Here is a 21,642-nt window from a genome sequence, read left to right on the forward strand (position 1 = left end):
CCTTTAACTGGAGCTTTACTTGGAATTTTATGAGGGAAATTGAGGTATATCAAGATATTTTCTTGATACCAAATGTCCTTCCAGTGTAGAGGATTAAACCCTTTCACTCTTCGAATGGTGACTGTGGCAAGCCAACTCTCATGCTGTGAAGTAATGCAGGCTGCAAAGCATAGGGCCAAAAGACTTGAGATGGGGTCTGATCAGATAGTATTTCACCAAGTTGCCCTTGAAATATCTGGATAATCTTAGAAGCCAGAAGCAACTGAGGCAAAGGACAACTGCTGCACAAAATCCCTCAATTGTGACTGGTTCAAGTAAACAAAAACAACAGAACTGTGAGAATTTACTTGCTTGGAGGAGATGCTGTTACATATTAGGATCTACAACTATGTATATTTAATATAAGCAATACATATCTAATCAATGTTATCATTCCAAGTTGTTTTAATGTAAACTATTTTACTTTCTTTTATCTTTTGTATTTTTTGGTATTTTTATAATGGTTTTTGTGACTTTTTTTATTTGTAAGCTGCCCAGAGTCACTTTCATAGTGAGATGGTCAGTTAGCCCCTTGCCTGTTATACTCAGCATTTAGTGGCATGGAAAAACTTTGAATTTGAAACAGCTTGAACCCAAAACATCCCATTTTGAGCTCAAGATAGCACTTTTAAACTCAAAACACTTCTGAAGTGGTCAGAACATCAGAACAATTGTGGGAAAATCAGGACAATCCAGTTCAAACTCAAAACAACTGTTTCAAATTCAAGATGAGGCATTTTCAGTTCAAAACCTTCTGAATTTAAAAGTTTTGCACACTCCTTCCAGTGTCTGAGATACAGCTAAGGAAGTTCTTAAAGAATTTATACTTGAGGCAGCGTTCCCATCAAATGAGCACATTGTGGCAAGATAATCTACAGATTCAAGTGTTGGAAGTTTTAAAGAAAGAATGCAGGCGGAACAGTCCTTCCAAAAGTATGTGCCTCCATCTTATCCCTGTGCACTGCCATCCACCCCAAATACCCACTGAAACTCTGAAAATTAATACAAAGGTCAACCCATTCCCCAAATTTGAAAAGGCTACTAATCTGCAAAAAGTACATTGGTTAATAATTAAAGGCACAAAGGTAAAATAAGGATTTTCTATGCTGCTTCAAAAGACTAAAACTTCATTATTTTTATTTCACCTTTGGGTTAAGAGATTTAGACCCGCTGTAAGTTCTGGCAAGAATAATTTGTTTCTCATTTTGAAAAATGTGTACTTAAAACTGCTGAATTCATGCTTAACAAACTGATTAAAAGCATAATCCTTCTCATAGTTTTTATTTACACTCATGCAGATGATTCAAGATCAACATTATTTCCCCCCTCCCCCTTTAGTCACCTATTAAGTCAGGAAGCTAATAAATGTCACACACCCCTCTAAAGGGTAAATACTTTCATTAAAATGTTTATTTGCAGGTACTACCTGGAATGGTATTCATGGTCATTATTTATGGACAATTGTCATATGTTCCCACTGCCATATGAAGCCAGTAGCATAGATTCCTAAAGATTATGAAGTTGTACAAATTCTCTCCCCCTTTTAGGAAGCCATGTTCATTTTCTCTCCAGGAAACAGGGCTGTCAGCAAAACCGTGTACAGTCAGAGATACCCAGTGAGCCAGCTTTGGTTCTTCAAAATAGCAACTGTTGGAAAAGATGCAATAATGTCATGAATAAAGTATATGAAATTAAAAATCACACCTTTTCAAAAAGAAGCCTAATTCTTTGCCCATTTACCGCGATTGCAAGATGTTATGAATGTGTACATTAAGACTGCAGTCAAAAATATGGTGTGAGATACAATTAGAAAAATTAGTCATTTCTATTTAAGACTAGTAGATTTTTATGGTAACCAAGTATGATTGATTTATTTAACACAGAGGGCAGACTAATATGTAAAGCAATGGTTCTTAAATGGGGGGGGGTAATAATCCCCAAGGGGGTAACTGGGGCATATCCTGGGGGTAATGGAGCAAATTCTAATTGCTTGTTTGCGAGTTGAGGATTCAGTTTGGGGCTGCCACTGCCAAGATACTTGTCTCAAAGAGCAGAGTCGGGTTTTTTATGGGAATGACATTATTCAAGACTGAGAAAATGGGTAATTGGGTCAAACACTTTAAGGGCACTGATGTAAAGACACTCTTTGCCATGAACATGGATAGACAATGTCACTTCTTGAATATACAAATGGGGAAAAAGGAATATTTATTTAGTTGCTATTTATTAAAAAAAAACAAAAGATTTCTTATTCATAACCCAAAGTCATGACAACAAACTTCTAGTGATCAATACAGGAGTTACCGAACACTCAACAAAATATATCAAAATTTTTATTTGGATTTGTCCTGTTAAAATAATTATTAAAAACAAGCATATCGTTCTAAAAGAATAAGTAAACTATAGTATACTCTATTATTCATTAAAGTGAGCTTCTCCTTAGCATTAAGTTTCATTTTTAGTTCAGAAGCTCAAAAGAAAATTCCTGACATAATTTCAAAATACATGAAGAACATCAAAAGGAAACTTGAAAATAAACTTTCTTATTTCTGATACTTCTGTATCAGGAATACACAATCAGTACTCACCAAAGCCTTCGGAACCCCCAAGTCTTTCTATATGCTGTTGCTCAAATGTTATTTTTAATGTAACAAATGGCAAAAATTTCTTCCTATTGTATTTAATTATCCCATTATCTGGATTTACTTTATTTAATTTCAATTCATCTGAGTGAAATCCAATGTGTTCCTGTCCTGGCCCTGCCCACATTTGCTGCTCTTCAAGGTAAAGAACTTCCTCATTGCCCTTATATTGAAATGAACTGCTCAAACCTTCTTAGATAACATTTGGGAAGCTGCTGTAAATTGAGATAAAGGTTACCACCACTGCATAAAAGATTAAATAGAAAAAAGGAAAAATGCTCCCTTGGGTTCTCTGCAGGCACAAGAGAAACATAATAATGTATGGCAAAAATATGGCTATGTTCTGTGGGATTTATTCTGTAGTGGGTCTAAGCAGCAACCTTAATTTGCACAATTCTATATGCTAACTATTCAAGTCACTGCTTACCATATTTGTTCCAATAAATGAATGATCTTTTCTGATGGTATAAAACCAGTTATTGTACACATCAAAACTTGTTCTATCAGCGTGCTCGGCTGAGGACATACACAGGTTGATAAAAAACTAGAGGATGTGTTTTCTCTGCAAATAGAAGATATATAAGATAAGTAGCTCTGGGACACACACAGCATTTGAATATGGTAAATAAATGTTCTGCTTAAAAATTATAGTACACACTTACATCCATTCATGGCTAATTCTTTTTTCATACTTCGGAGTTTTATAGAAGAGTTTAACTAATAATCTAGATGTGGCAGGCACTCCATAAACAAACAAACAAAACCAATGGTGTTACCTTGTGCTTTTTCACAGAATTTATGTACTTCTGTTTCGGAGTTACCTTCCTCTTTTTGATTGCTCCTGCTATTTTATGCTGCTGTTTTTAATACATTTTTCTGTATGTTTTCTTAATATTATTTGCAGTTATATTATTCGTTATAATGTCATTTTATTTGGCTGTGAGCTTTTTAAAAAAAGAAAAAAGGAACAAATGAAGTACACACAGGCAACTGATGCCCACAATAATGTTGCAATGAAATGTGATGTGTTATACTTGTGAGGAAGGGCCAGAACAAGCATTGATGGACATCAGAAAAGTAAAAAGTTAGATAAGAAACCTATCTATTCTAGTTAACTGAGAAAAGGGGGGAAAAAAACCTGTTTGGAACATTTAGTATTTTGTGACTGCAGAAATCTATCCTCTTTGCTTACTCAAAGAGGTGGGTTTGGTTCTGAAGGGCAGTTCCATTCCCCCTTCCTAAAGAAAGTCCCCTTTGTTGCATGAAACTTATCTCATGAAACTTACACAACTTTTTTTGGCATGAAACTTACATCGGCCATCCAGAATATGTGCAAGGGGATGAGCTACAAATTGCATGCATGCATCAATAGTATAGGTGAATACATAAGTAAAACTTCTTGCTGATGAGAGTCCACCGGCATTCATTCATCCATAAACATTTATAACCTGCTTACTATCCAGAGGTTCTTGTGGCAAGTTACAATCCATAAAATAACCAAATAAAATTTAAAATATATACTATCACACAGGCACTTAAGGGACAAAAAAGCACTGTAACAGGAGAATAAAAAGTCAGGACTTCAACCAGGAGCTGTAAAACAGATAGAATTGATGCATGGCCTCCAGGAGGAGGGCCAAGTGCCATGACAAAAATGCATCCCTACGTAATGTACCTCTCCCAAATGTCACTAAGCCTTCTCTAAAGATAACATGTTTTTAAAAATCCCAGTTTTTCACAAATTTAGAATTTAGCAAAGGTTTATTTTATGATGAATGATGAAGGTTCCATCGCTTGTTTCTTGATTTGCTAACTAAATAAATGAAAACATACTTACAAGCCAACATGAGTAAAAATGGCCCCAAGCCACTCAAATAATTCTTGTGCACTGCATGCTGCATCTGGCTCACCGTGCAATTTATCACTCTCCAGAATCGGACACAGCACATTTCTTAATGTGCTAAAAGTTACTTTTGGCTGATAAGTCTTTGTTTCCTTTTTGGAAAAGTATGACATCAGACTTGATTCTTCTGATCCTTAAAAAACAAACATCATCCCACATTGAAAGACAGGTAAACACTGCCACAGAAAGAAGCATTCTGATTTAAACTATTCCAGTTCCTGTGATGGCATGTGAAAAGGGATCTAATCTGCTGAAAAACTACATTAAAATGAAGTCTGTTTGCAACTACATCTATGCCATGCCCAAAGCTTATGACCTCAAACTTTTTCCTCCCAGCTTGCTAAGTTCCACTTTCCTTTGAAAAACCAAAGATTCAGTTCTCAGAGAATGGTCTCACTAAGCCACTTTGCCAGAATTTAAGTAACCAACATAATTATTGCAGGTTTAACTAGAAAATGAAGCTTAAGCTTTGCTTTAAATAGGAATCACAAGGAAGGCTCACTACTGGGAAAGAAAATTAAAAGACTCCATTGGGAAAATGCAGGGAAACAGTTAAATACACTCTTGCAAATTAGGAAGTAGAAAAGTATATAATTCAAATGCACACCTCATCCCATCCACACTTCCTGCATGCCTTGTCATAGTATCAAAACAAAAGCATGACTTGCAAAGAGCAACAACTGATGTAAGGATCAATTAAAATATTCATGTTCATTTTTAAACTAAATCTGCTACTAATCATCACCTGGATTCAGTCAATCAATATTCTTGGCTGCTATTATGCACATTAAAACTTCATTTATTAATTTCAGATGCAACAATCCAGACCTTCTCCCCAAATTACAGACAAGTAGTTGTATCTGAAGGAGTTAGTTACACACTTGTATCAATTTACTTCATTGTGCAAAATGAGATAATTATATAAATGATGTCAATTACTGCAAATCACATACTTTGGATTTAATAGACATTTGAGAATAACAAACACCCTGACCTACTAATTGGTCCCTTAAATCATGGTTTTACTGTACCACTATCTAGCATTTAATCCCATATTTAAAGCTACTAAACTTTAAAATTATAAGCATCATTCCTTTTTATTTGACATAATTCAGCAATTAGCTGATCTTGGGTAATCTCAAAAAGCTAAGCAGGATAGACTGTGAGATCACTAGGAAAATCCCAGGGAAATAGGCTAAAGCAACAAGTTGAACAAACCCAATGGTGCAATGGCACTGTGTTCTCCCCCCCCCCCAAAAAAAATTATCTGCATGAGTCCATTAAGGCACCCAGAGTTGAGCTTAATTCAAAAGAACCCTCCCAGATAGAAAGGGAGTCTTGCTAGACTACCTGCTTCTCATATTATATTTTGTTTTTAATATAGATACCACATACAAAAATATCAAAAGCAAGAATAATTAATTTCATGCCCTTTGTAATCCTATTACCTGTGGGTTGCCAAGCCAGCAAGAAATCAAACTCAAGTGGCTTTTTTTCCTTCAGGGCCCAAATCACTCTGTTATATTTTTTATTTTCTGGACTGAAAGCTGTATCCATCAAGTCAACAGTAACAACTAAAATGGAACAAAAAGAACAAATGTTGATGTAAGCATTAATAGGTCATACGTTATCTGGATAATTAAAACACTTTCCTTTCCTTTCCCTCCCTCTTTTAAGCACAAAAATGAACCCTGTTAAATGCTATGAAAAAAACAATGTCTATGTACAAGACGTTACAATATGTATACATCATAAAACAAAATAAATATTTAAAAACAAAATCAGTTTGACCTGAATATCTACAGCCCCCAGATGGAAATATATACCTTGACTGCACCCCCCCCAATAAAACCCCCCACTTCCAGCCAATCCAACAGCATCAACTACAGGCACACTAAACAGTTTCTGTGAATGATTCTCCATTAATGAATCAGGGCAACTACCTTCTTGTATAGGAGGCTGATATATTTTTTTCAAGCTGAACCCAACCAAATTCCAATTCCCAAAGTCTCAGCATGGGATTTTTTTTTTTCAAAATGTTCATAAAAGAATTAAGGCACCAGAAAGATATGGGGTATTATCTATGAACTGGATAATAGCAACTATGGATACTTACTGTATCTCATTGGCTTTTTACCAGAATACAAAGAAGGATGGCCTTGCAGTCCAAGCTCTTCATAAGTGTCCTTGTCTACTGATAAAATCAATTTGCCTATAACAAGCACAATTTTAAAAACCCATATAGTTAAGATCAAGTTCGAATCTATTTCATATGTAGCTGTTTAACACCAGAAATTAGCAGTGAAATCTAACTCCTTAAAACACACCATGCTGAAGTGGGTTGAAGTGAGTACCAACTTCAACTGTGTCAATTTATCCTCATAAAAGTCTTCTAGACCAAATTCATGATCTCGTTTTGAAACCTTTGCCTCTTTGTATTTGCATTTAACTCCACTGGTGTTAAACTCCAGTTTTTCAAGAGAATTCAGATAGCTGAACAATTTACTAATTGCCCTGAACAATATAAATTGTTTAATTCCTGAAAAGGTATAAGCTTTCTTCCTCTGCCCGAGTTTTTAAAAGTTAGGGAAGCCAGCTCAGAAATTCCTTACACAGGTCTTTTCTGGATGATAAAAGAACAATGTAACCAAACGGGAGCTGAACACATGCATTCTTGGGGTGGGTCATTCACATCCCTGGAAAATTTCTTTGCATGCAGGAGGTGTGCAAATGATATGAAATGGACTTAGGGTACATACTTGGGAGAATTGGTTTTTGCAATCTCTCCACTTCAAAAGAAGAGGTTAAAAGTGTAACTCCAGACTATGCTTGAAGAAGTCTAGGGGAGGTGTACACTACATGCTTAATTTGGAGTTATCCAAACACAATAACTGGCCAAATGATTGCATAAATTGCGCTCATATGTACACTGTGACCTTCCCTCATTTTTAGCAATTATTGGTTAATCCCACTGAATTCAATAACTAACATTCTGGAACTATTAAACATCTCTTGTGTCTTGAATCGGATTTCATACCTGATGGAAGCAAAGCAGCAGTATTGTCTTGGTCAATTCTTGTATTATATGTAAGAGCATAGCATGAACCTAAAATACACACAAAGTTTGGATGCTTTTAAGAAAATATAACATCATCCTGGAAATACAACACAGAACCACTATTAAGAGGAAGAAGCTTGTTTTTCTCTAACAAAAAGGGTTCCCAGGACAACTATTATTACAACAGTTTTATCAGTTACTATTACACCTTCCCTCCCAACACTACGGCAACAAGAGCTGGGCCGGGGTATATGGCTCCCTCTAGATTCATTCCTGAGAAGCAATATAGGGGTGCAATTGCTACTTCTAGTAATGTCACAAAAGGCTATTGCTTCTAAAAGACAATGAACAAATGAGACCTAAGATTTTCATACCATGTAGCAAGTTAGCTACTTAACCTGCAGGTGAAGGAATGGTGCAAATACTGAACAGTGTAATGATTGCCTACTCTAATAGACTCAGACTCACAAGCAGGAACTTAATGATATCTGATTTATTAAAGAATAGTATGCAAATACAGAGAAAGCTGAGAATGAGTAAAAGCGCGCCAAATACAAACTAAAAACCCTCGGCTCAAACGTAATCCCTCCCCTCGCCCCGCCGTTGCAAACTCTCCCCCCCCCAGGTGCTGGTAACCGTTTCTGCTGATGTCCTGGGAAAGGAACCTTGAACACACGAGATAACCCAAACACATTCCAATCCAGCTGAAAACATATAACAATCCCACGAGATGGAATCCTCCTCCCCTCCCAGACAAAACACGCATCAGCCAAATGACATGTGAAACGTTACGATGTACCGGCAACATTGGAACGGTGAACATGACATACCGCCCCCCCAAAAAACATTAAGGAGCAGGTTTGAGAGGATAAGCTAGATGAAAGCGTCTAACTAAAACAGAAGATTGAACATCACGGGCAGACACCCACTCAGGGTGGGGAAAGTGTTTCCACCGAATGAGGTACTGCAGGGTGCCATGAAGTCTGCAAGAATCAAGGACCTCCTTCACCTCAAAATGTTGCTGTCCGTCAATCATGATCGGAGCAGGAGGTGGGGGTTGTGGATACCAGTGATCTGAGTGGTTGACAGGCTTGAGTAAGCTGCAATGAAAAACAGGATGTAAACGTTTCAGATTGTGTGGCAAATCCAGTTTAAATGTGACAGGGTTCACAACTCCCACAATGGGAAAAGGACCAACAAACTTAGGAACCAACTTCTTCGAGGGCTGAGGGGATTTAATGAACTTGGTGGAAAGGTAGACCTTATCACCAACTTTAAAAGCAGGTTGAAGGGCTCGTCGCTTATCGGCGTGCAGTTTATAGGCAGATTGGGCATCAGCCAATGCCTGTTGAATCACTGGCCACGAATCAGCCAGGTGAGCAGCCCAAACAGAAGCGGAGCAGGGCTGTGTGGAGGGTTGAGGCAAGTCAGGAATGGGAACAAAGTCCCGGCCAAACACAGTACGGAAAGGGGTGTGCCCCGTGCTCTGATGGACGGCGTTGTTATAAGCCACCTCAGCAAAAGGTAGCAGATCAACCCAATTGTCCTGCTGATAGTTGACAAATGCCCACAAAAATTGCGCCAGGGTCGAATTAAGAGCCTCCGTAGATCCGTCAGTCTCCGGATGCGACGCAGTGGACAACACCTGCTTGGTGCCCACCAGCTTCAAAAATGCCCTCCAAACCTGGGAAGTGAACTGTGTTCCGCGGTCCATGATCAAGCGGGAGGGGCTCCCGTGAATCCGGTAGATGTGGATTAGAAAAAGGCGGGTCAATTGCTGCGCAGACGGAATGGAAGCACATGGAATGAAATGGGCTTGCTTAGAAAAGTAGTCCTTTACCACCCAAATCACAGTCTTTCTCTGACTAGGAGGCAAATCCACAATGAAATCCATGGAAACCTCCTCCCAAGGACGGGAGGGGCTGGCCACTGGCTGCAGCAGCCCTTGCGGTTTGCCCCCCTTCCGTTTTGACATAGCACAGAGAGGACAAGAAGCAACATAACTTTTTACATCACGTCTCAATGTGGGCCACCAAAATTGGCGGCGTACCAGATGCAAGGTTTTGACAAACCCAAAATGACCAGCCACTTTATCATCATTATTTTTATGGTCAGTCCAAACTTCAAAAGGACATTTAGCCCCCTCTAAGAGGTGGAGCCATGCCTCCAAAGCAGCCTTGACTGCAAAAGCTTCTTTCTCCCAAACATGCCATCGCCTTTCCATCTCGGAAAATTTCTGGGACAGATACACACAGGGCTTCAGGCGGTCATCAGCATCCGCTTGCAGCAAGAGCAATCGGAATTGAGAAATTGGAAGCATCCACTTGAACCACAAAGGGTTTAGTGGGATCAGGGTGTTGAAGAATGGGTTCAGCAGTGAACAGGCTTTTAAGTTTGTCGAAAGCCAACTGGCATTCAGGTGTCCAATTGAGCAATGCCCCCGGGTTCTTCACCTTGCGTGTGTCCCCCAACCCCTTCGTACGTAACAAATCAGTGAGAGGCAATGCAATTTCTGCAACCCCCTGGATGAACTGGCGGTAATAGTTGGAAAATCCAAGAAAACTTTGGAGCTGCCTGCGGGTACGCGGGCGCTCCCACCCCAAAATAGCTTGAATCTTCGCAGGATCCATTTCAATGCCCTTGTCAGAGATCCTGTACCCCAGGTAGTCAAGCTGAGTCTGATGAAATTCACACTTAGAAAGTTTAGCATAAAGCTCAGCCTTTCTCAGTTTGCTAAGCACCTGTTTCACCAAGCGCTCATGTTCCTCCTCCGTTTCAGTATAAATCAAAACATCATCCAAATAGACCAGTACACCCTTGAACAAATGTTCATGTAACACTTCATTGATCAATTGCATGAACACCTCTGGTGCCCCCGCCAACCCAAAAGGCAAAACTTTGTACTGAAAAGAACCCAGGGGACAATTGAAAGCAGTCTTCCATTCATCCCCCTCCCGTATGCGGACACAGAAATAGGCTTCCCGCAAATCCAGCTTAGAGAAGATTTTCCCCTTAGCCAGATGTGCTAACATGTCTATTAATGGCAGAGAACATGTGTTTAATATCGAGACCGCATTTAATCCGCGGTAATCTGTACAAAGTCTCAATGTCCCATCCTTCTTCGCTCGAAACAAGATGGGGGCGCCCACTGGCGAATTTGCTGGTTCAATAAAACCCCTGGCCAAGTTTTTGTCCACAAACTCCCTCAACGCCGCCAGCTCCTTTTGCGTCATGGCATAGATTTTTGGTTTGGGCAGTTGCGCGTCGGGGACCAACTCTATCGCACAGTCAGTTTTTCGATGGGGTGGAAGTTGGTCCGCTTCTTTCTCACCAAACACATCCGCAAAGCCTTGGTATTGCTCCGGCAAGCCCTCCAGTGGGGTGACAGTGAAATGCAGGGTTGCTGCTGCCACCCTCCCCACTGCAGCCTCCGGAGCGTCGTCCTCCCCAGGGGCTTGATAGAAACCATCCCCAAAAGTCCTGTGCACCCAATTTATATATGGGTTTTGTTGGACCAACCAAGGAATCCCCAGAATGACTAAGGGATGCCCCACAGGTGCCACCACAAACGGCAGCCCCTCACGGTGGCTGCCCATTTGCAACGCCACCATGCCCGTGAAATGGGTGACTGGCTTCCCCCCCGCCGTGGAACCATCCAGCTGGGTGAAAATCATGGGATGTTGCAGTGGAAAGCTGGGTAACTCCAAAGCAGCCACCACGTCAGGGTGCATCAAGCAATGCGAACACCCTGAATCGACCAATGCCCAAACTTCAACAGTTCTAGTGCGGGAGCCTAACTTCAACGGTCAGTGTGGGATAGTTGGCACTCATCGAGATGTGTTTGCACCCATCCTCCACCACCTGCCCACAGGCGCTCTTTAGAGCAGGTGGCTGGCGTTTCCCACCGGCTGGAGTAGATCGGGCTCCCCCTCGCCCCCGAAATAAGGAATCTCCTCCACTTCAGTTTCAGCCATGGCTGCCTTCATTTTCCTGGGTAGAGAGGGAGATTTCCCCGACGGCTTCTCCGGACGATCACCGGTCTTTCCCTTCAGGCACGCCGCCGCTCGGTGACCTTCCTTCCCACATCGGAGGCATTGCTCTTTCGCATAGCGGCGCTCCCTCTCCTCCTCCCAGGCACGTTGACTGGACTTTCCAGTGGGCGCAGCAGTGCAGGAACCCTTGCTGAGCCCAGTATATCTCATCACCTTCCTGTGAGCAAAGGTCTCATGGGCATGCTCAGCCTTCCCTGCCAGCTGTATCCATTCATACAGGGTATCTGGGTCGTCCCTGCCGAGCGACCACCTCAGGACCTCCGTATTCAGACCGTCCTTAAAAAGTTCTATTAATGTGGATTGGGACCAATCCTCAACCTTCCCAGCCAGAGCCTTAAATTCCAGAGCATAGTCTGCCACCAATCGTGGCCCCTGACACAGCTCCCTCAGCACCCGTTTTGCTCTTTCTTTAGCTAACGGGTCCTCAAAGTGTAGTTTCAACGCCCACAGGAATTCTTCGAACTCCTCCAGCTCAGGGGCATCCGACTGACATAACTGCACATACCAATTGGCAGCCCGTCCCTTGAGCTTAGTGGCAATGGCATTAATCTTGGCTCTTTCTGAACGAAAATACGGTTCCCATTCATCCATATAACTCCTTGCATTGGTAAGGAAGAACTATAGCTTAGTTGGATCTCCATCAAATTTAACGGTAAAGTCCTTAACCCCCACTCCGGGCAGTCCCTTCGCCACAGCTGGGCGGTCGGGCTTCCTTTTAGCTCCCAGGGATCTCCGCTCTCGAGGAGGGGACCTTGAAATTCTCACCCTCGGCGCTCTTGCTTCCTCTCTGTGCCGGGTCCTACTTCTTTCCTCCGGGGAAGGTGGGGGCAAAGAAGGAGTCGAATGCCTAGTACTAGACTCCTCTCTCCTCCTCTCCCAGGGACTCCAGTCCATGGACATTTTCCGAAACATAAATTCTAGTGACTCCAATTTGGCCTCCACCCGTTTTATACAATCAGGGGTTTGGGAATCCTCCTTTCCCTCCTGCCTCACCACGGTTGGGGACATCGAGTATCACTGCTTCCAAGACGTTTTGGACGTCCCTGGTAGGGATCCCTGTGTTTCATCCCAGGTGATCAGCTCACCTGGCGACTCACCAGTCGGTTCAGGGGCTCTTTTACCTCCAACCTCCTCTTCTCCTAGGCTGGAGCTCGACCCCTCTCGAACTTCTGAAAGCTCTCGAGGAGGGACTCTCTCCGTTCTTATCACTGTGGAGTCGGGTTCCCCCTCGCTTGATTCCTCACTTTCCGTGGTTTGGGGATTTGGTTTGCTCATCGCTAGCACTTCTCCCTCACAAAATAAATCTGGAAAGGGGCTAACGGAAATTTTTTTGGATTCTCAGCTTTATGTAATGATTGCCTACTCTAATAGACTCACACTCACAAGCAGGAACTTAATGATATCTGATTTATTAAAGAATAGTATGCAAATACAGAGAAAGCTGAGAATGAATAAAAGCGTGCCAAATACAAACTAAAAACCCTTGGCTCAAACGTAATCCCTCCCCTCGCCCTGCCATTGCAAACTCCCCCCCCCCCCAGGTGCTGGTAACCGTTTCTGCTGATGTCCTGGGAAAGGAACCTTGAACACACGAGATAACCCAAACACATTCCAATCCAGTTGCTAACATATAACAATCCCACGAGATGGAATCCTCCTCCCCTCCCAGACGAAACACGCATCAGCCAAATGACATGTGAAACGTTACGATGTAACGGTAACATTGGAACGGTGAACATGACAAACAGGGTAAAAAGATCCTCATATTATTAAATGGTGTTTAATGTAGTTATGCCCATCACTGTGGATTTTCATTTTCAGGGAATCTGAAGCTGGAAATTTACAGAATTCCCCATCCTAAAACAAAGGCAAGATAAAACATGTTCTCAACTAAGGATTATACCATATCTGAGATTTGTGACATCCATAACATTTGTCTGAGATCATAATCATTTATTACTGAATGATGAGAATCTAGGAGCAGGGTTGCTGGGAGCTCAGCAGGATGATAGCTCTGGGAAGGTACTGCAATGTGGAAAGGTCTCTGTTCCCCCTGAATAAAGACCCCTGGGGAGGATAGTGAAGAGAGATCACTGAGAGAAGAGAGAAGTGGCAGGGGTGGGTGGGCGAGGTTCATGGTTCACTTGGTGGAAGTAGCCAAGGTCTAGACAGCAGGATGACTTGGAGGAGGGACCTGGGATGGGGAGAGAAAAGGTGCCAGGGAGTGATGCATTGTGGTGCTTGTTCGAGGAGGAGCTGGGGTGTCTGGTAGGGGATATTTAGGCAGGGAGTTAAGGCCAAAGTGGATAGAGGGAAGTAAGACAGAAGGTGGCAAGTATGTCATTATGGTGAAAGGTGGAAAATACAGTGCTGATGCCCTCTTCTGACCCCCCTGGCTTGTTTGGGGTTATAGGCGCTGGATTACTGGAGACCCTGGCCTCAGGTTGCTGCTGCTTTATGCCAAATCCATCTATAATAAAGCCATGCTCTGTTTGATATGGGAAGGGCAGACCTGCTGTGTGAGAATGAAGGGGTTCCTCTCTCTGAGATTTGCCTGGCTAGGTACTTCACCGATCTTGACTCCAACCTTGACTGCAGGATGGCAATCGTCCTCCAGAGAACTTGGTGCTATGTGAGAGGCCCCAGATGAGACATTGAGTGCCAGGATATGCTGCACTGCCATTGATAGATTATCCTCACTGCTGCCCAGCAGCATCCCTGCCTGAGTTATCTGACTTCATGGCTACTCTGTTTGTCGATTCTCTCTGGCTTTTGGTGCCAAGGGATTTCAACTTCTATGGCTAGGGGTGGGGCGAGTTCAGGATTTTATGGCCATCATGACATCCACTGGCTTATTCCTAATAATCACAGTTCTGATTCACAGACGGGACACTGTGCATGACTTAGACTTTTCTTTGGAACAGGTGGAATGTGATCTGAGGATGGGGAACATTTCTATTTGTCCACTGTTATGGAGAGTACTTTCTGGTCACCATGAGGTTAACTAGGATAAGTGATGTCCACAGGAGGAAAGGACTCAGGTGGGTTTCAGCATGTGCTTGAGGAATTCCCCAACAACTGGGTCAGAATTTCACTGTGATGCCTTGTCAATCCCTGTAATTGAGGGATAGCACAGGCACTCAGCAGGACTGCCCCTGAACAGCTGCTTCTTCTAGAGCAATGTGGATAGGCTCATTGCTTTACCAAGAAGCTCCACAAGATGAATCAGAAGAGATGCCTGGTAGCACAAGGCAAAAACAGAATACAGCCAAGCAAGGGCGGAGGCTCATGTGCAGTCCTGCAGTGTGGTGGTAACAGGGAAGTGTCAATACTTCTCACATCTTCCAACTGTTGTCCAGTAGCCTTGTTTAGAGCTACCCACTTGCTTTTAGAGAGCAGTGGGCCAAAAGAGCTTCTTTCAGGCCACTTTGACATTTATACTAGGTGCTTTTTATACTCGGCTGGGTGGAACCTGTTGAAATGATCGGGCGATATTTTCTGAAATCATCTCAGAATTGTTTGAACCCATAACTCTGAGTAGGTGGATAGTTTTCTCTGGGAGATGAGTTCTGCCATATGTAGCCTGGATCCTTGCCCCTTCTGGCTGATTCAACTTGCCAGGGAGACTAGTTGAGTGGTGATCAATGTCTCTTTGAGGGATATAGTTATGCCATTGGCTCTGAAAGAGGCAGTAATGCAGCACATGCTCAAGAGTCCATTAACACCATAACACCATACTGAAAATACAACACAGAACCACTATAGACCCAGTTATTTTGGACAAATATTGTCCTGTCTCCAATCTCCCCTTTCTGGGGAAGGTTGTTGAGTTGGTGATGGGGCAGCAATTAAAGCCCTGAATGAAGTGAATTACCTGGATCCTTTCCAGTCTGGGTTCAGGCCTGGGCACTGAACAGAAATCACACTGGTGACTCTTGTGGATGACCTTCATTAGAACTTAGAAGCAGTCTGTGCCTCCTTTTCAGCAGCACTCAGTACCACCAACCATGTAATCCTTTTGGCCGCCTGTAAAGGTTGGGGATTAGAGGCACTATTGCAATGGTTCTGCTCTTTCCTGATTGGGTAATCTTAATCAATGTTGGTGGGACAGGAGAAGTCAAAATCTTGGGCATCCAGTGTAGAATGCCTCAGGGCCTTGTCCCTTTCCCACATTCTCAGTAAAATAGAAATGGAACATCTGTTGGTTCAGGACTGTCATGGCCAGTTCGGACTCTGATGAAACGGACAATGAGCAGCCAGTTCCAGAGTTGCCAGACGAACTGCTGTCTGAGGAGGCTGCATGGCCTGGTAACCAGGAGATGGAGCTGCCGCCGGTCTCTGAAGATGGGGAGTCTGAACTGCCACCCCCTCCCAGTGCAAGAGCTCACCGTGAGGAGAAGAGAGCAGAGCAAAGGCGCTCCACAAGGCTCCTCGCAAGAAAGGAACCTCACCCTTCCAAATAAGCAACACCGGGATTGCTTCTATTTAAGAAAAGCAGCAAACTCAAGCCTCTCCATTGGCAACAACTGTTCATTTACCCAGACTCGGTGTACCTTGACTCTCAGTTCGAAACCTCAGACTTTGACTCTGGTCCTGGATCGGCTGATGACCCTCTACAACATTTGGACCCTTGGACTTCACTTGGCCACTCCTGTGCCTGCTGTTTTGGATTTGGAACTCTCTCAAGGCAAGCTTTGCTGGACTTTAGGGGTTTCTCTAGTGTGTGCGCACTCACATTTCCTTTGCTGCTTGTTCATTTGCTTCACAGTAAAGTTTGCAACCACCCTTGTGTGGGGGTGTGGCCTGAGACAGGACAACAATGAGGCATTATCACTACGTTGATGATACCCAGCTTTGTATTTCCAACCTGGTCCAAACAGGAGATGCTGTGAAAATCTCAACCCAATGCCAAGAAATTGTGAGGGACTGGATGGGACATAGCAGACCTGGGATGAATCCTAACAAAATGGAGATGCTCTTTGTGCAGAAGCCTATGGGTTCCAGGATACCTCCATCTTTAGCTCAGGATGGAATGTCTTATCTCTGAAGGAGCAGGTACACACACCTGGGAATCCTCCTGGAACTGCAGCTCCCGTTAGACCAGTAGGTACAAGCTGCAGCCAGGAGAACCTTTGCTCAGCTTCAGCTGATGTGCCAGTTTCAGTGTTTTCTGGATCAGCAGGCATACATACATAAGTCATGCTGTTATCTTCTCTCACTTGGATTATTGCAGTTCACTCTACAAGACTTGCCTCTGAAAGCAATTCAGAAGCTGCATCCAACACAAAATGCAGCGGCACACGTGCTGACCAGAAAGAACCAATACAGCGAAGTAGCACCATTATCGTGGGAACTGCATTGGTGGCCAGTAGGCTTCTGCATCCAATTCAAGGCAATGGTTATTACCTATAAAGCCTGTACCCTCCTTGCCACCTTCAAGACCACCTGTTCCAGGTAGAATCTACATATTCAACACGTCCTAGTCAACAGGGCATGCTGCAGATCCCCCCACCTAAGGCTATGAAGGTTGGAGACCTCGAAGAAGGGTTTCTTGCTCTGGAATAGCCTGCCTCCCTTAAGCCAGGATGGCCCCTCCCCTACTGTTATTCCAGAAGAGGGTTAAGACAGTGCTCTTTCAAAGAGCCTTTGGTGTCGCTTGACTGAAAGCACCTGCTGAGTAAGAGCTGGTTGTCTGGGGTTGAGATGACTTTCTAGATTACTATGACTGTTTTTATTTTGTATTTTATTGTGCTGGACGTAAACCACCTAGATCTGTACTAAATTGCTTATGTAAAATAAATAAAATAAAAAGATGACAAGGAAACAGCATTAACTGCTAGAATGTAAAGCAGAATATGATGGACTGGTTACATTAATAGTTTGCTAGAATTTTCTTCCAAGACTCTTCAAAAGCTAGATGTTTAAAGAAAACAGATTAAAAAAAATAATTACAATCTCTGACAGAACAAAGCTTTTTTCATAGTTATTTAAGTTAATTCTCACTTACCTTTCTTGACAAATGTGTTAATGAATTCTTGGGTCACTAACTCATGAAGAAATAAATTCTTTACAAGATAATATTCCCCAATATCAGCAACTGCATTTTTTAGGGCTTGTGGAACTATTCCACAATCAGGTATCAAAAAGGACACCTATCAAGAGAATATTTGGGACACAAATTAGATCTTTTATTCATTGATAAAATGGACTGAAACACACACTTTTACGTAGTTCCTTGCAATACATTAAAATGAAACAATCTTATTACTTGCACAAAATAGCAATACCAAACAGCAAGTCAGTGCTTTAATCTACTGTATAATAAACCATTTCTTGAATCCAGGTCCAATTCTATGACCCACCATACTTCATTGCCTTTTTCTGTCTATGGTAGATGTCGAACATCATTATCATGGTACCCATACTATTGCTTTAAATGTTTATGCACCGCTTGTTGATCAAGTAATCTCAAAGCAGTTCACAAAACATTAAATGTATAACCACCTTCCCCTCCCACTATTCCTCCTTTGAAAATCCTACATCAATTTAACTACTCCATGCCTCTGATAAAATGAACTACAGCTCACAAAAGTTTATACCTTTTAATAAAATCTGTTAATCAGAAAACGTATTATCAGACTACTTCTGATTTCTGGCTACCATAGACTAACACAGCTCTCCTACAGTGTCTAAATTATCCAGCTGCCTTAATCTTCTGGTTGGAATTTCATTTTTGCAGCCCCTGGACTCCTGGCACGTGAAGAATTTTTTCAACAAACACTCCTTGGAACCGGCTCCTTCTCAGGGCCAACTAGAAAGTTGATATTCTTCTCAGAAGGGAGGTAATTAGGACAATTTCTATGATTACGTTCATTTTTTAGCCATTTGAAAGAGGCCAAATGAATTCACTTCTATACTGTAGCTCCACTACTCTTGGTTTTCCTGACTTCCAGAATAGCCATATTAGTCTCTTGCTTCCAAAATGAAGTGTTCAGCACTCTAAATACCTTATTATGGCACAAGCTTTTAATTAACTTCATCAGATGCACAAACTGTTATAATGAAACTAGGTCCATGTATTTGGAACAGTGAAGTTAAAAAGGAATTATTTGAAAAATATAGATTTCATGATGTATACCTTATTAACAGAAGCCATTCACAAAAAATTGCTACCCATGATAGAGAACCTTCTATAGGCAAGTTATTAACATCCAGTTTACATACACATAATACTAGAATACCACACTGAAGTACCCTATAGTGTGTGGAACCCAATCAATTACTATGAGATTTTGACAAGCGAAACACATCCCCTTGCCCATTTATACCAGAAAGAAAGGACTCAAGAGTTTTTACAATGATATCACTCTCTGGCAATTATGCAAAAGGGGGAAATATAAGGTAACACAATCAGATCCTGTAAACTTTCAAGAAATGAAAGTGACCCGAATAGATTTTAAACATATGAGACAAAAGCCACAACACCAAACGTAGCAGATGGCTTAATCAGACTATTGTTACTGTACTTCTTTACTGCAAGTAAAATAAAAATAAATCTATTGTTTTTTATGTAATTGAAATGTAATGACTCCACAAGTGACGGTCTACACAAACCCACTGGTAGCTAGTTTTAATTTATTCACAATTGTCCTTTTTTCCTCCACTGTCTCACAAATCATTCGAGGTGCTTCTTAGACTGCAATGTTTTGATTCTTTGTTCAAAACTCAGTAGAATACTAAGCACATAAGCCAACCAAATAATGAAAAACTCAATGTTATAACACACTTGGATGTGGCATATTAAGATACAACTAGTCAACCTAGTTATAATACAATAGTCCCATTAATTTAAGTACATAGATAAATCAGGACACATAAGCAGACATGTATTTTCAGTACACAGAGCACCTCACATCAAAAACATAGCTGCAACAAGTAGCATCTTAAAATTAAAAAAGGGGCAGTTAAAATGTAAGATAATACTTGCTCCAGTTGCTAGCATTACTGAATAATGTTGCCACTACAGGCTGTAATGTTTTATGTTTTCTTCTCTTTTATTATGTCCAGAGAGTATGAAGACCTCTTCATCTGGGTCTTCCTGGTATAAATGTTGGAAGGTGTCAGTGTTGCCTACCACCATTTTTTAATGAATATGTTTTATTTTCACTGAACAGTGTTTTACGTTATTTTAATGTATTTTTATTAAGAATGTTGTTTTTTATTGAAAACACATTTAGATGCATTGTGGAACAAACAAATAAATAAGGCATTATGTAAGTCAGGAGATACAGAAACACGATCTATGCTGGGTGGATAGATAATGAAGCAAAATCATTAAAAAGAGTTCTTGCAGGCTTTTAAAACCAAAGAGATTTTTGCTGCAATTCTTCCTTCCCTTTACTGAGAATAAGCTAAAGGAACGTAAACCAGAGCAACTGACATCAAAGAAAAAAATGGAGTCAAAATCTGCATGAAATGCAAAAAAAAAAAAAAGGCAGATGGCAATTAAAAAGACTGTTCACACCAACAAGCACGAGGACTCCACTGACATTAAGACAAAAACTCTCCTGGCGCCTCAAAGCCTACGACTTGCCTCTTGGTAGTCTATTTTGCTTATTACAACTGTTGCAGTTACTATCCCCCGAACGCTCAGTAAGTGTTACGTTCTGTTTTTTGCTGCTTGTCTCTTCATCATTTCATATTGTTTTAATCCCAGTATGTAAGCCGCCTACAGTTAACTGAGTTAACTGCATGCAAATTGATAAATAAATGCATTAACTTGTACTATGGCATGTTTCATGACCAAAGCACAACTTTCTCCAATCTGGGTCACAACACACTTGCTAAATCTTTCAATTGCCCCGAAAGTCTTCGTAGCTTTGTGACACCCGGCTAACATGGATGCCTCTTCTCAAAGAAACCCGAGAAACATGCAATCTTTCCTCCCACTGAACCCGCAGCGGAGATGGCCATTCATCCAAGACAAGTCGCTTTGCCCCTTCGGAAAACCAGCTTCTCCTCCCTCCTGAACGGCCCCGGAGCCAAACGCCCCCTCGCACTCACCCCGCAATTGAAAGCGTGCTCCTGCACGTGCGCCACATGGCGAGATCGCGCGTGCTGCACGTGGCTTCTCTCGCACACCAGCAAGTGGCGAGGAGATTCGCGGATCCATCGCAGAGGCGCGAACATTACTTCCCGCCAGCTGCGGAAGCGGGACTGGATAAAGCAGAGGTGGAATCTCTACGTCACGCATTCGTAAGGAGGCGGGGAAAAGAGCGAGCGAGCCCGCTCAGGGGCGTGACAGGGGTGTAGCTCACGCATGTGCAGTACGTACGACTGAAGCGTCCGCGCCCTTACTTAGGTGTCAAGAGCAGAAGGGGCGGCGCGGAAAGGAAGTTGCGTTTCGGCACAGGGTATTTTGAAAACCTTAGAGCAGTGCATCTCAACCTCAGCAAGTTTAAGATGGGTGGACTTCAATTCCCGGAATTCCCCAGCCAGTATGCTGGCTGGGGAATTCTGGGAGTTGAAGTTCACCCATCTTAAAGCTGCTGAGGTTGAGAAACACTGCCTTAGAACAAATTAAAGAAAAAGTTGTAAGAGATTGAACAAAAGTGGCTGCATCTAGACCTGACTCAGTGAGTCATGGTAAAATCGTAACCAAAAGTAAAAGTTTGGTCTCAAGTCTGTCCAGAGAAAGGGGAAGCAGAGAAATGCTGTGCATAACATCTGGGTAAAAAACAAAAAACGGCCCAATGGGTGATATTTGTGAGCTGGTATCATCAATTTTAGTACTGAGATTTTAATAAGGGGGGGTATATAATCCCTTTTTTGCTTATCATTTTATGTAAAGTTTGAACAAAATACCAATTCGCATATGCAAACAGCCACATTGAGTAAAAGAAGATCCTTTAGAATTAATCCATGTGAGGTAGCTTCATCATATGATCG

The 21,642-nt window shown here is 42.0% G+C and overlaps 1 protein-coding gene across 1 annotated transcript; it reads right to left on the reverse strand.

The window, feature by feature from the left end:
- Positions 1–1,431: 1,431 nt before the first annotated feature.
- Positions 1,432–20,927, reverse strand: RPP40 (ribonuclease P/MRP subunit p40). Its single transcript, XM_063298846.1, has 8 exons — positions 20,758–20,927; positions 17,702–17,846; positions 7,622–7,690; positions 6,701–6,796; positions 6,033–6,158; positions 4,519–4,717; positions 3,109–3,243; positions 1,432–1,686 (listed from the first exon to the last, which is right to left on the reverse strand). The coding sequence occupies exons 1-8, from the start codon at positions 20,881–20,883 to the stop codon at positions 1,491–1,493; spliced, it is 1,092 nt and encodes a 363-aa protein (XP_063154916.1). The 5' UTR covers positions 20,884–20,927; the 3' UTR covers positions 1,432–1,490.
- Between the last annotated feature and the right edge of the window lie 715 nt (positions 20,928–21,642).

This window comes from Candoia aspera, chromosome 3 (assembly GCF_035149785.1).
Source record: "Candoia aspera isolate rCanAsp1 chromosome 3, rCanAsp1.hap2, whole genome shotgun sequence".
In the NCBI taxonomy this organism is placed as follows: domain Eukaryota; kingdom Metazoa; phylum Chordata; class Lepidosauria; order Squamata; family Boidae; genus Candoia; species Candoia aspera.